General features: G+C 47.9%; 1 protein-coding gene across 2 annotated transcripts in view; it reads left to right on the top strand.

Moving 5' to 3' along the window:
• ALMS1 (ALMS1 centrosome and basal body associated protein) overlaps positions 1-15726 on the top strand; it is a 118533-nt gene that overhangs the window by 65339 nt on the left and 37468 nt on the right. For both annotated transcript variants that reach the window (XM_038745236.1, XM_038745235.1), the window contains exons 7-8: positions 1342-1454; positions 12123-13803. In XM_038745236.1, the coding sequence (XP_038601164.1) occupies positions 1342-1454; positions 12123-13803 (1794 nt within the window). The remainder of the gene's footprint in view (positions 1-1341; positions 1455-12122; positions 13804-15726) is intronic.

Genomic DNA, 15726 nt, shown 5'->3' with positions numbered 1-15726 from the left:
TCTGTAAAATGGGGAATTAAGACTGTGAGCCCCCTGTGGGACAACCTGATCACCTTGTAACCTCCCCAGTGCTTAGAACAGTGCTCTGCACATAGTAAGCGCTTAATAAATGCCATTATTATTATTATTATTATTATTATTATTATTATTATTATTATTACTTGTCCAAGGTCACACAGTTGATAAGTGGTGGAGGCGGGATTAGAACCTACGACTCGCAACTCCTAAGCCCGGGTTCTTTCCACTAATCAATCAATCGTATTTATTGAGCGCTTACTGTGTGCAGAGCACTGTACTAAGCGCTTGGGAAGTACAAGTTGGCAACATATAGAGACAGTCCCTACTCAACAGTGGGCCACACTGTCGTGAGCGAAGCAGTTGGTAGACATGTTCCCTATTTGCAAACAGCAGTGTGGCCTAGCGGATAGAGCCCAGGCCTGGGAGTTGGGAGGACCTGGGTTCTAGTCCTGGCTCTGCCCTCTGTAGGCTGGGTTACCTTGGGCAAGCCACTTCACTTCTCTGGCCCTCAGAAAGGGGACTAAGAGAATACGCGCCCCATGTGGGACAGGGACTGTGGCCAACCTGATAAACTTATATTTATTCCAGCACTTAGAACAGTGCTCGGCATATAGTAAGTGCTTAACAAGTACCATTATTATTATTATTTACCATTATTATTATTAGTTTTGGCTCCACCCCTCATCTGCCTGATCAGTCAGTATTTATTGAGTGCTTATTGTGTGCAGAGCACTGTACCAAGCGCTTAGAGCAAGGCAGGAATTGAACAGGATTTTCTGTATTTCTCTTCCCATATCTTTATGGGAAGCAGCATGGCTCAGTGGAAAGAGCCCGGGCTTTGGAGTCAGAGGTCATGGGTTCAAATCCCGGCTCCGCCATTTGCCAGCTGTGTGACTTTGGGCAGGTCACTTCACTTCTCTGGGCCTCAGTTCCCTCATCTGTAAAATGGGGTTGAAGACTGTGAGCCCCCGGTGGGACAACCTGATCACCTTGTATCCTCCCCAGTGCTTAGAACAGTGCTTTGCACATAGTAAGTGCTTAATAAATGCTATTATTATTATTTATTATCTATTTATTTATTTTATTTCTGTTTATTTTATTTGTGCATATTTATTCTATTTAATTTATTTTGTTAATATGTTTTGTTTTGTTCTCTGTTTCCCCCTTCTAGACTGTGAGCCCACTGTTGGGTAGGGACCGTCTCTATCTGTTGCCAACTTGGACTTCCCCAGCGCTTAGTACAGTGCTCTGCACACAGTAAGTGCTCAATAAATGCGATTGATTGAATGAATGAATGAATGATTAATTACTCTTCTTCCACAGCCTGGGGGAAATTGCATCTGACCAGTCTAGAGCTGACCGAAGAGGACAGGAGAAGAGTAGAAGCAATCAAGTCGCAGCTGCTCTTGACTGAGAGGAACAGCGGATTTGGAGAGGTATGGACAAGCAAATCTGAGTTTTTTGTGACAGAAATAATAATAATAGTAATGTTAAGCGCTTGCTATGTGACAGACACTGTACAAGCACTGGGGTGGATACAAGGAAACCGGGTTAGATACAGTCCCTGTCCCACGTGGGCCTCTCAGTCCCAATCCCCATTTTACAGAGGAGGGAACTGAGGCCCAGAGACGTGAAGTGGCTTGCCCCAGGTAACACAGCAGCCAAGTGGCGGAGCCAGGGTTAGAACCCATGACCTTGTGACTTCCAGGGGGTGCTCTGTCCACTGCGCCATGCTGCTTCATTCAGTCGTATTTATTGAGCGCTTACAGTGTGCAGGGCACTGTACTAAGTGCTTGGGAGGTACAGTACTTCTCTCGGCGCCTAATGGGGACATGATGAACTTGAACAAATGCTTGTGTTTGAGGTGTGTTTGTCAGAATCTGCCGTGTGCGCGTGTTTTTGGTGGGGCGAGGAGTGCTTGCGTGCGTGTCCGTGTGTATATTAGAGTGGCAGCATGGCATAGTGGATTGCCTGGGAGTCAGAAGGTCATGGGTTCTAATTCCAGCTCTGCCACTTGTCTGCTGTGTGACCTTGGGAAAGTCACTTCACTTCCCTGGGTTGCAGGTACCGCAGCCTTAAAATGGGGATTGAGATTTGAACCCCATGTGGGGCTCCAACCCGATTTGCTTGTGGTCACTCCTGCGCCTAGTACAGTGCCCGGCACAGAGTAAGCACACTAACAGTTGCTGTCATGATTATGAGTATTGTTAGGAAGAATGAATAATCTATTAATCCCTCTGACCTTTTAACACCAAGTTCCCCTTCCAACTTACTTTATTTTTAGGGATCGAGCCATCTATCATTTGGAAAGAGTGAGCACTTTGACGGTTGCTGATTTTTGCACGCTCTCTTCTCTAAGAGGTTTACCCCACCTACCGATTTATTCTGGGCCTAAAGTCTGAAGTAGTTGCGAGAGGGAACATAGAAACAGAGAAGCAACATGGCCCAGTAGGTAGAGCTCGGCCCTGGGAGCCGGAAGGACCTGGGTTCTAATTCACCACTTTTCCGCCGAGTTATCTTGGGCAGGCCACTTCACTTCTCGAGGCCTCAGTTCCCTCAGCTCTAAAATGGGGATTAAGACGCTGAGCCCCATGTGGGTCGGGGACTGTGGCCAACCTGATCAGCGTATATCTGTCCCAGTGCTTAGTACAGTGTCTGGCACGTACTAAGCACTTGAGAAGCAGCATGGCCTAGATGATAGAACACGGGCCTGAGCATCAGAAAGACCTGGGTTTTAATCCCAGGTCTCCCACTTGTCTGCTGTGTGACCTTTGGCAAGTCACTTGACTTCTCTGGGCCTCAGTTGCCACCTCTGCAAAATGGGGATTAAGACTGTGAGCCTGCAGTAACCTACAGCAGCTCTTAGGAGAGGGCTGGACACATAGTAAGTGCTTAACAACTGCCATCATTATTAAAAGATAATCAAGTCCCACTTGGGCTCCCAGGATACGTAGGAAGGAGGAAAGGGATCAAATCCCCATTTTGCAGATGAGGGAACTGAGGCCCACAGAAGCGAAATGACTCGCCCGAGGTCACACAGAGGGCAAATGACGGAGCCGGAATTTGAACCCAGGCCCTCTGACTCCCTAGGACGGGAGACAGGTCAGCTGTACTGGCCACCGGACGTTTGAGTTGAATGATAATAGTAATAATAGTTTTTGTTAAGCACTTAGTGTATGTCAAGCACTGTTTTAAGTTCCAGGGGGATACAAGCAAATCGGGTTCATTCATTCAATTGTATTTATTGAGCGCTTACTGTGTGCAGAGCACTGTACTAAGCGCTTGGGAAGTACAAGTTGGCAACATATAGAGACAGTCCCTACGCAGCAGTGGGCCGGGTTGTGCGTTGTTCTACCGTCCGCTCCCAAGCTCTTAGTACAGTGCTCTGCACACGGTAAGCGCTCAATAAGTACGACTGAATGAACGAACTGGTTGCCTTCTCAGTCGACCCACCGAATCAACGGTATTATTATTGGTATTATTATCCGTCAGATCAATGGCATTTATTATTATTATTACAGTATTTCATTCGATCGTATTTACTGAGCGCTCACTGTGAGCAGACCACCGTACTAAGCGCTTGGGAACGTACACTAGGGCAATAAAGCATTTGTTAAGCGCTGAGTATGTTCCGTGCCAGGCACTGTACTGAGCGCTGCAGGGGTATACAAGCAAATTGGGTTGGACACAGTCCCCGTCCCCCGTGGGGCTCACAGTCTCCATCCCCATTTCAGTCATTCAATCGTTGGACACAGTCCCTGCCCCACGGGGGGCTCACACCCTTAATCTCCATTTTACAGATGAAGTGACCGAGGCCCAGAGAAGTGAAATGACTTGCCCGAGGTCACACAGCAGACAAAGTGGCCGAGCTGTGGTTAGGACCCGGGCCCTTCTGATTCCCAGGCTCCTGCTCTATCCACTGGGCCACTCTGCTTCTCTAAACGCCGTTCCAAGTGAAATCAATCAATCAATCGTATTTATTGAGCTCTTACTGTGTGCAGAGCACTGTACTAAGTGCTTGGGAAGTACAAGTTGGCAACTAATGACTTGCTCAGGGTCACCCAGCAGACAAGTGGCAGAGTCGGGATGAGAACCCAGGTCCTTCTGACTCCCAAGGCCTGTTCTCTATCCACCAGGCCACGCCATTTCCCATGTCCTGGTTTGGCTCCCGGCGAGGCCGTTAAACTTTTCCCGGCCGTTAAACTTTTCCCGGCGCCTGAAGCCTCACCTCTGTATGTTCTCTGAGTAACCTCATTAGTAACAGTGAGACAACACCACCTAGTCACGCTCAATTCCCTGAACTAAGAACTCCTTCCTAATCACCGGGGCCACCGTCGCCCTGCTAACAACGCGTCAAAGGGAGGAAAACTGGTTTCAGCAGGAAATCTTTACAAGAAAAAGCAACGGCAACTTAGGGCGGATAATTGGTAGAGAGGTGAACGCGCTCAGAAACTCGGAAAAGCAGGAAAGCTGATCTGTGATGTGATTTGAATATTTTATATTGATTGATTTGGTTTTTTTTGGGGGGGGTCCCTGGGCTCATTTAATGGAGTCTGTTCTTTTCTTGGGGGAATCTAGGCCAGAACAAGTTACAGTGTGTTCACTGAGACGGTCTGAGGCCGGATAAATGTTGGATCTTCAGCCCATAGGAGGGCATTATTAATGATCTGAGGGTCTTTTCACTCTTTTTCCTTTTCACTTGGCTGAATTTGAGAGTTTTTACCATTATAAGGGGGTTATTGAGCTCACCATGACGAACCATTATAAGGGGGACTATTGAGCTCGCCAAGATGAAACTGGATGGTTCAGTTCATTCATTCCTTCATTCATTCAGTCTTATTGAGCACTCACTTGTGTGCAGAGCACTGTACTAAGCACTTGGAAGAGTACAGTATAACAATAAACTGACACATTTCCTGCCCACCACAAGCAATGATAATAATAATAACGGTGATATTTGTTAAGCACTTACGTACTGAGCACTTTTTTTTTTATTTTTTTTGTTAAGCGCTTACTATGAGTCAGACACTGGGTTAGATGCAAGCCAGTCAGGTTGGACACAGTCCCTGTCCCACATGGGGCTCGTGGCCTTAATCCCCACTGTACAGTTGAGGTAACTGAGAGTCCGAGAAGTGAAGTGACTTGCCTAAACTCACACAGCGGGCAGGTGGTGGGACCGGGATTAGAACCCAGGTCCTTCTGTCTCCCAAGCCCGGGCTCTATCTCCTAAACCATGCTGTTTCTCTTAACTGTTTTCTTGTCATATCTTGGGTTTCATCCACTATCTAGAGGCTGCTCTGTTTCTACAGGGAAAAGGTTTTGGAGCATTTCTCAAGCCCCTGTTCCCACCCTTCCCACTAAACGAAAACGTCTTCATCCAAATAAACCCAAGAGTTTTAATAAAGCTCTTTTTGTCCGATCTAAATTTGAGAATTTTACAAAACTAGGCCAGCGATGGCCTTTGAATTCATTATTCATTCGAAATGGCAAAGGCAGTCGGCATTGATTTCTTTTGACCTAATGAAACTAAAGGCTTGGTAGTTTTCATCTTGAGTGGAAAAAACAAAATCCAAGCCAAACAGAAGCTTCTCTTTGGATGTCTTTTTTTTTTTGTATTCGAGGCACCCCACCAGAGAATTGACTTATCAGTCAATCAGTCGCTCGACGGCATAAGACAAGACAAGAGTTCTGCGCTTGGGGCACATTTTTAGAGGTTAAATAGTAATTCCCAAGCATCTGAATTATCCTTGTGAAAAATAGGTGTCGCAGAGGAAAAGGAGAAGGGCGTTTGCAATAGTCACCTCATCTTAAGTGGTTTCTACATAGCCGAGGCCGTGCTAAAACAGCAACGTCTCTTAAGATCATTGATCCTTCCTTCCTTCCTTCCTTCCTTCCTTCCTTCCTTCCTTCCTTTTTTTGTATTCGAGGCACCCCACCAGAGAATTAACTTATCAGTCAATCAGTCGCTTTTATTGAGTGCTTACTGTGTGCTGAGCACTGTACTAAGCACTTGGGAGAGTTCAATCTAACAGAGTTATGTAATAGAGTTATTTACCACCCGCTCTTAGGCCCCTCAACACTTACGTACTTATCCGTAATTTACTTATTTTAATATCTGTCTCCCCCTCTAGACTGTAAGCTTGTTGTGGGCAGGGGTTATCAATCCTATTTATTGAGCACTTACTGTGTGCAGAGCACTATACTAAGCGCTTGGGAAGTACAAGTTGGCAGCAGGGGGTTATGTCTGGTATATTCATTCAGTTATATTTATTGAGCACTTACTGAGTGCAGAACAGTGTACTAAGTGCTTGGGAGAGTCCATTATAACAATAAATAGACATATTCCCTGCCCACGTATTATTGTGTACTTTCCCAAGTGCTTAGTACAGTGCTCTGCACACAGTAAGCACTCAGTAAATACGATCGATCGAGTCATTGAGAGTTGGTGGACGTGTTCCCTGCCCACAACGAGCTAAGGGAGCGAGGATCCCAGAGTTTGGCTTGGCTTGCCGTTTCCAAGTCTGAGAAACCCCAGGAAGGAATCTAGTTTGGTGATTGTCTTTGCAGTTAATTTTTTCTGCCTATTTGGAGTAAGGGTAGACCTTTAGAAGAGGATATTTTGCTGGGAAACCTGCCGAAATCCCGAGTTGTTGGAGTGTGAAGGAAAAGTTGCTATTAATGATAACACTCTGTTAATTTACCAGGCTCTGGATTGGTCTATTTCTAATGGTGTTTTTAACATTATTTCTTTAGAGCTTACTAGGCGTACTAAGCACTGGAGTGGATGCCAGCAAATCAGGTTGGACACAGTCCCCATCCCATGTGGTACTCACAGTCTCAATCCTCGTTTTACAGATGAGGTAACTGAGGCACAGAAAAGTGAAATGACTTGCTCGAGGTCACACAGTAAACAAGTGGCAAAGTCAAGGTCAGAACCTTCTGACTCCCAGGCGTGAGCTCTGTCCACTAAGCCACGCTGCTTCTCTTATAGACCCGATCCCAATCTTATCCCAATCTTATAGACCCGATCTTATAGACCCGGGAATCCTGGAGCCCGAAGTAAGGACTTCTGGGATTTTCCCAGGTCCGTCCTGCAAATTCACACCTTATCTCGGTTAAGATATTTCCCTGGGCCTCGCCTCGTGTTAAATACCTGGCATAATTAATAATAGCTTCCCCCGACAGTTTGCTAGCTACTATTGTGTGTTTTGTTAGATCGCTTCACGATAGGGCATGTGGGAAAAGGATGCAAAATCCGGCTTGTTCACGAGTGACCGATTAATTCCGCAAACGTGTGTGACAGCGTCTAGTTGGACCCGGCCAGAAAAAGCGGGTTGCTCATTGAGGATCAGTGTAAATGTGATGGTTTCTTCTTCAGCCGTTGGGGATATTTGCCACAGAAATCGTTCGTTCTTTTGTCCGTTTCCAGTGAGAGATCCTGTTCACCTCAGGGATTGTGCTTAATGGTGATGGGATTGAGGGGTTGGAAAAGTGTGTCATTTTCCCGCCCCCCTGTCAACCCAGCTTGCTGTGTGCAGTGTGAGTAAAGCACCTCAGTTAATAATAATACCGGTGGGCTTTGTTAAGCACTTACTAGGTGTCAGGCTCTGTACCAAATGCCGGGGTGGATACAAGCAAATCGGGTTGGGCACCGCCACTGTCCCATGTGGGGCTCACAGTCTCTAGCCCCATTTTCCGGATGATGATGGTATTTGTGAAACGCTTACTATGTAACAAGCACTGTTGTAAGCGCTGGGGGGGAATTCAAGGTAATCAGGTTGTCCCACGTGGGGCTCACAGTCTTCATCCCCATTTTACAGATGAGGGAACTGGGGCACAGAGAAGTGAAGTGATTTGCCCAAAGTCACGCAGCCGATAAGTGGCAGAGCCGGGATTGGAATCCACGACCTCTGACTCCCCAGCTCGGGCTCTTTCCACTAAGCCATGCCGCTTGCCTGCCAGATGAGGAAACTGAGGCACAGAGAAGTAAAGTGGCCTGCCCAAGGGCACACAGCACATAAGTTCTGCCTCCCGGCAGCTTTTGAGCTGAGCGGAAGCCAGAGAAGCTCATCGTGGCGAACCTGGTGTTCCTGTGCCTGCCGATTTGCACGATTGCAGTGTGGTTCGGGGGCTTTTAGAATCGATTTTGTTTCCTTTTGGTCTTTTTTTGTCCCTTGAAACACGCCACCTTTGAAAGTCACCAGATAAGAAAGCGGAGGGTGTACCACATCTTTATTCATTCATTCATTCAATCGTATTTATTGAGCACTTACTGTGTGCGGAGCACTGTACTAAGCGCTTGGGAAGCACAAGTTGGAAACTTATAGAGATGGTCCCTACCCAACAATGAGCTCACGGTCTGGGGGGGAGACAGGCATTAATACAAGTAGATAAAACAATAAATTACAGATATATACAGGTAGATACATATGTGCTGTGGGGAGTCATTCATTCAATCGTATTTATTGAGCGCCTACCATGTGCGGAGCACTGTACTAAGCGCTTGGGAAGTACAAGTTGGAAACTTATAGAGACGGTCCCTACCCAACAATGAGCTCACGGTCTAGAGGAGGAGACAGACATTAATACAAGTAGATAAAACAATAAATTACAGATATATACAGATAGATACATATGTGCTGTGGGGAGTCATTCATTCAATCGTATTTATTGAGCACCTACTGGGTGCGGAGCACTGTACTAAGCGCTTGGGAAGTACAAGTTGGAAACTTATAGAGACGGTCCCTACCCAACAATGAGCTCACGGTCTAGAGGCGGAGACAGACGTTAATACAAGTAGATAAAACAATAAATTACAGATATATGCAGATAGATACATATGTGCTGTGGGGAGTCATTCATTCAATCGTATTTATTGAGCGCCTACTGTGTGCAAAGCACTGTACTAAGCACTTGGGAAGTACAAGTTAGCACCGTATTAGTCCTCTTTTCTAAGGCTATCAGGGAGCAAGGGGGGAGAGGAGACCTATGTTTGGGGAAAACCAAAACGTATTCTCGAGCAGGCAAATCCAGATAAAGGCAAGAGTTTTCCCCTCTCAGGGAGGCACCTGGAGAGTTTCCAGTCCTCTACCAGTCTCGACTACGTGAGGGAAAGTCAAGCCAAGGCCTATCCATTACATTCCTAGTTTGGCCAGTTAGCGAGTGGAAGGCCACCTGCAATAGTCAAAACTCCCCTGTGCTGAGCAGCAGCAGTGGCACAGGAGAGAGTTGAGGGCGGAGACTCAAGTTGACTGCGCGGAAAGAGGCGATGGTAAACCACTTGCGGGTTTGGACCAAGAAAACCGTATGGATACACTACCAGACCGATTGCAGATGGAGGTGGGGAGTTCTGGGAGAGAAGCGTCCATGGCATCACTGTGGCTCGGGCACAACTCGATGGCATAAGACAAGACAAGAGTTCTGCGCTTGGGGCACGTTTTTAGAGGTTGAATAGTAATTCCCAAGCATCTAAATTATCCTCGTGAAAAATAGGTGTCGCAGAGGAAAAGGAGAAGGGCGTGTGCAATAGTCACCTCATCTTAGGTGGTTTCTACATAGCCGAGGCCGTACTAAAACAACAACATCTCTTAAGATCATTGACCTTCCTTCCTTTTCCTTCCTTCCTTCCTTCCTTCCTTCCTTCCTTCCTCCCTCTCCCCCATCCCCCCTCCATCCCCCCCATCTTACCTCCTTCGCTTCCCCACAGCACCTGTATATATGTTTGTACATATTTATTACTCTATTTATTTATTTTACTTGTACATATCTATTCTATTTATTTTATTTTGTTAGTATGTTTGGTTTTGTTCTCTGTCTGCCCCTTCTAGACTGTGAGCCCACTGTTGGGTAGGGACTGTCTCTATATGTTGCCATCTTGTACTTCCCAAGCGCTTAGTACAGTGCTCTGCACACAGTAAGCGCTCAATAAATACGATTGATTGATTGATTGACTAATCTTAAGAAAGAGCCCGGGCTTGGGAGTCAGAGGTCATGGGTTCAAATCCCCGCTCCACCTCTTGTCAGCTGTGTGACTTTGGGCAAGTCACTTAACTTCTCTGTGCCTGTGACCTCATCTGTAAAATGGGAATTAAGACTGTGAGCCCCATGTGGGACAACCTGATCTCCTTGTAACCTCACCAGCGCTTAGAACAGTGCTTAGCACATAGTAAGCGCTTAGTAAATGCCATCATTATTATTATTATCATCATCATCAGTGGGTATTTATGGCTTGCTTACTATGTGCAGAGCACTGTACTAAGCATTTGGGAGAGTACAATATAACAGAGTTGGTAGGCCTGTTTCCACAAGGAGTTTGCAGTCTTGCGGGGGGAGACAGATTTTAAAATCAATAGATAAATGAATATTTAAAATTCAAACACCTAGCAGGAGCTTCAGTACCAATTTTCAACCTTTGCCTTCATCTGGCCAGAGCTGAAAGAGCAATAGGCCCCTCTATTATTATTATTTTTTATGGTATTTGTTAAAGATTCACTGTGTGCCAGGCACTGTACTAAGGACAGGAGTAGGTAATAATAATAATCATAATGATGGCATTTATTAAGCACTTACTATGTGCAAAGCACTGTTCTAAGTGCTGGGGTAGATACAAGGTGATCAGGTTGTCCCACGTGGGGCTCAAAGTCTTCATCCCCATTTTCCAGATGAGGGAACTGAGGCCCAGAGAAGTGAAGTGACTTGCCCAAAGTCACACAGCTGACAAGTGGCGGAGCGGGGATTTGAACCCGTGACCTCTGACTCCAAAGCCCGGGCTCTTTCCACTGAGCCACGCTGCTCCTACAGGGTACAGGGTACTTAGGTTGGGCACAGGCCCTGCCCCTCACAGGGCTCACAGTTTTAATCCCCATTTTACAGGTGAGGTAACCGAGGTCCAGAGCAGTTAAGTGAGCTGCCGAAGGTCACAGAGCAGACAGGTGGCGGAACTGGGATTAGAACCCAGGTCCATTCACTTCCAGGCCCATGCTCTTTCCACTGGGCCACACGCCTCTCAGTCTGTGTCCCCCCCTTCTAGACTGTGACCTCATTGCTGGGTTGGGATTGTCTCTATTTGTTGCTGAATTGTATTTACAGGCGCTTAGTACAGTGCTCTGCACACAGTAAGCGCTCAGTGAATACGATTGAATGAATACAGTGCCCGGTACAGAGTGCTTAATAGATACCTTAATCACCATCATCTGCATTGTCACGATCATAATAATTTTGAATAATGGTTCTTGTTAAGCGCTTAGTGTGTGCCAAGCACTGTTCTAAGCGCTGGGGTAGATAAGTCATTCAGGTTGGACACAGTCCCTGTCCCACATGGAGCTCACGTTCTTACTCCCCGTTTTCCCGATGAGGTGACGGAGGCCCAGAGAAGTGAAGTGACTTGCCAAGGTCACACAGCAATCACGTGGAAGAGCCGGGATTGGAACCCGGGTCCCTCTGACTCCCAGGCATGGGCTCTGTCCATTACACCACGCTGTTCTTGATCATCACCCTCCTTGTTTTAGGGGCTAAGGTGACTATGAGAAGCAGCGTGGCTCAATGGAAAGAGCATGGGCTCTGGAGCATTGCCAAATAATATTCATTTATTTATTTATTTATTTTACTTGTACATATCAATTCTATTTATTTTATTTTGTTAGTATGTTTGGTTTTGTTCTCTGTCTCCCCCTTTTAGACTGTGAGCCCACTGTTGGGTAGGGACTGTCTCTATATGTTGCCAACTTGTACTTCCCAAGCGCTTAGTACAGTGCTCTGCACACAGTAAGTGCTCAATAGATACAATTGATGATGATGATGATGATGGAGTCAGAGGTAATGAGTTCAAACCCCGGCTCCACCAATTGTCGGCTGTGTGGCTCTGGGCAAGTCACTTAACTTCTCTGTGCCTTAGTTACCTCATCCGTAAAATGGGGATTAAGACTGTGAGCCCCACATGGGACAACCTGATCACCTTGTAACCTCCCCAGCGCTTAGAACAGTGCTTTGCACATAGTAAGCGCTTAATAAATGCCATTATTATTATTATTATTATTTTAGGTAGCGGGTTTGAACTTTTTCTGGCCATTAGTGAAACTGCTCTCCCTTTCTCTCTGAACCTCCAGGGTCCCCAGAAGGGATGCTTCCTAACCGCGCCTGCCGAACAGCCTCCGGTGAGGAGCCAGGCGCCTACCCCTCCACCGAGCAGGCCTCCAGAGTGGGGTACAGGCCAGGCCCCGGGATCTCGGGGGGCTCAGCCCGTCGGCTACGGCAACCGATCCAAGGCCAGAGACCCCGAGTTCAGAACGTGGACATCCATGCCCTCCCCCAGCCACCACGGACCTCAGACAACTGCAGCTGACACCGGACTTCGGTCGCTATTTTGCGAAGAGGTCGCCAGCCGTCCGTCGAGGGCCACCGGGGAAAGGCCCACCCCGTCAGAAGCGGCGGCCCTCGACCGGGAGAGCCCATTCTTGGGAGCCTCCAAGCAAATCACGTCCATCACTTTCGCCTCTCGCAGGCGTTCCAAGTCCTTCTCGGTCTCCCCCCCCGGCAAGAGTCCGCTTGGTACAGAGTCTCTGGGAGGCTTCGGCTCTGTTCCCACGGAAGAACGGAGACAAGGCGATGAGGAGGAAGCCCTCTACCCTCCTTCAAGCAGAAGGCTGAGCCGTTCCTTAGATAAAGGCCTGAATTTCTCCTCGGAGAGCGATGAGCTGTCCTGTGAGGTGGCCTGGGATGTCAAAGACTCCCACCGGAAGAACAATCCATCAGCAGTGTCGGATCTTCAGGCTTGGGAAGCCGGGCCTAGGCCTGAGCTAGGAGCGGGTGCTTTTAAGGGAATTCAGTCTCCCCTGAGAGGTGCCTTTTGGCGGACGGGAGGAGTCGCTCGAGTTGACAGTGATACGGAGACAAATGCAGGTCAGGGCCTGCCCGCCGAGACTCCTCAGGGGTCAACAGACCCCCTTTCAGGCCACGGAGTCCCGTCAACAGATCGGAAGAGGGGAAGTCCAAGCCGTTTTCCACCAGCTTTTCTTCCAAACCACGGGAGCGTGGAGGGAGAAGACAAACCTCTTCCTTCTCTGGAAGTCACGCAAGCAGACTCCAGCCGTGTCATTCCCCCATCCTCTCCAGCTCAGGGGGCGGACATCACACCCGCCTCTTGCCCGTCTCCGACCAGAAGAGCCCTGTCGTGTGTCCGCATAACGCTCTCCCCGCAAAGCGCCAGTTCCAAAACGGCAGCCGGTGCCGCAGTTCGGAGGGCAGGCGCGTCAGTTGCCGGGGCCAGAGAGCGACTGAGTGACCGGTTCGAGGTCAGTCCCGAAGCCGTATTTTCAAAGGCTCCTTCGCTGGCGTCCACCTACAAACCACTGACCGCTCACCCTGTACCACCCGCCCAAACATCCGGAGGTTTCCCTCCTCCGAAATCGGCCGGGCCGTCCCCTCTTCCAGATGGACCGGCCGCTCCGCAGGAACTGGACCGTTCGTTTTTCGGCAAGAGCCAGGCGGGACCCATTTCGAAACAGACCCAAGTGGATATTTCAGATCTGATAGGGCATCCCGTCCGTCTCTCTGAAGACCTCGGGACGGCCCCCTCGCCCCACACGGGGGGACCGTCTTCGTCAGACGCCATCACTCAGATAACGACAGAGAGCCCGGAGAAGACCATGTTTTCGGCCGAGATTTTCGTGAACGGCGAGGCGGGCGAATGCGTCCCCACCGAGCCCCCTCGTCGGAAAGTACAAGGCACCCCAAATCCGCCGCCACCGTCGTCCCTGAACCATTTCGCCACTTCTCAAGGGACAGACGGTGAGAGAATCGAATCGCACACTCCCTCTCTAGATCAGCTTGAGTTTCCTCTGGGTGACCCCCAAATAATAAAAGTAATAATTGTGGTATTTAAGCGCTTACTATGTGCCAGGCACTCTACTAAGCTCTGGCGTGGCTACAAGCCAGTTGGATAGGACACAGTCCTAGTCCCCTGTGGGGCTCCCAGCCTCATTGCCCATTTTCCAGATGAGGTAACTGAGGCCCAGAGAAGTAAAGCGACTTGCCCAGGGTCATACAGCCAGGATTACAACCCATGACCTTCCGACGCCTAGGCCCGTGCTCTATCAACTATGCCGTGCTGCTGCTTCTCGAAAGCTTTCCCTGGAAATTCGGCGGTTATTATAACCACCCAGGTCAGAGAAACCATTAATATTTCATCGCCTCTTTTTGTGTCTTTAAAGGGCATGCTTAATCGGAGGCCTCACATCTGACCTGAGTGAATAAGTTTGTCATGGTGCTTTTCGCAGTTTTGAGGCGATAAGGGCGTTTATTTTGAGTGGTCATAAATGCCAGGGGAACTATAGCGATATCTCTAATTCATGACAGTCCCATTACAGGGTAACCCGCTTACTTTCAAACGTCTTTTGGGGGGTTTTTTTCAGACCCTTTTGCTTGCTGCAGAGCCTGAGATATTTAAGGGCGGAATTCTCATCCTACATTCTTAAATTTGTTGGAAGAAGTAATTTGCCCTTTTTTGCACCGAGAGAGAACTCTTAGGTTTACTGGAGACTCAGTCCTGTGGTCATTCAGTCGTATTTATTAAGCACTTACTGTGTGCAGAACATTGTACTAAGCGCTTAAAACAGGCTAGAGACATGACCTTCTGTTTATTCTTAGCAGTGTGGTTTTTTTCCCTTACATTCAATAGTGAAAGTCCCTCTGTGGACACATCAATCAAGGAATCTATCAATGGTATTTATTGAACACCTACTATTCATTCCACCACATGTCTGCTGTGTGACCTTGGGCAAGTCACTTAACTTCTCGGAGCCTCAGTTACCTCGTCTGTAAAATGGGGATGATGACTGTGAGCCCCACGCGGGACAACCTGATCACCTTGTATCCCCCCCCCCAGCGCTTAGAACAGTGCTTTGCACGTAGTAAGCGCTTAACAAATGCCATCATTAATTAATTAATTGATTGATTGATTGAATGAATCAGTCTTCTAGACTGTGAGCCCACTGTTGGGTAGGGACCGTCCCTATATGTTGCCATCTTGTACTTCCCAAGTGCTCTGCACACAGTAAGCGCTCAATAAAGACAATTGAATGAATGACTGAATTTATTGAATGCTTACTGTGTGCAGAGCAGTGTACTAAGCGCTTGGGAAGTACTGTTTACAGCACACTGTACTAAGTGCTTGAGAGAGGACAATACAACGGAGCATATAAGTTCCCTTCCCACAACGAGACTGCGGTCTAGAAGATCCACTAGCCATTCATTCATTCAATCGTATTTATTGAGCACTTACTGTGTGCAGAGCACTGTACTAAGCGCTTGGGAAGTACAAGTTGGCAACATATAGAGACGGTCCCTACCCAACAACAGGCTCACAGTCTAGAAGGGGAAGACAGACAACTATAGTGTAATAACAGTAGTAATGATAATAGCAGAATGTGTTAAGCACTTACTATGCGGCAACCACTGTATTAAGCGCTGGGATGCATACAAGCTAATCAGGGCCCAAATAGGGTTAAGTAAGAGAGAGAGAACAAGCATTGAATTCCCCATTTTGCAGATGAGGTAGCCAACTGAGGCCCAGAGAAGTGGAGTGACTTGCCAAAGGTCACGCAGCAGACAAGTGGCGGGGCTGGGATTCGAACCCAGGTCCTCTGACTCCCAAGCCCGGGCTCTTTCCACTAGGCCTCACTGCTTCTCATACCAAGTGTAAGATCAAGATGA

Source organism: Tachyglossus aculeatus, chromosome 4 (genome assembly GCF_015852505.1).
Source record: "Tachyglossus aculeatus isolate mTacAcu1 chromosome 4, mTacAcu1.pri, whole genome shotgun sequence".
NCBI classification, from domain to species: Eukaryota; Metazoa; Chordata; class Mammalia; order Monotremata; family Tachyglossidae; genus Tachyglossus; species Tachyglossus aculeatus.
The sequence above is the reverse complement of the archived record's forward strand: the minus strand, read 5'-3'. Positions and strand labels throughout refer to the sequence as shown.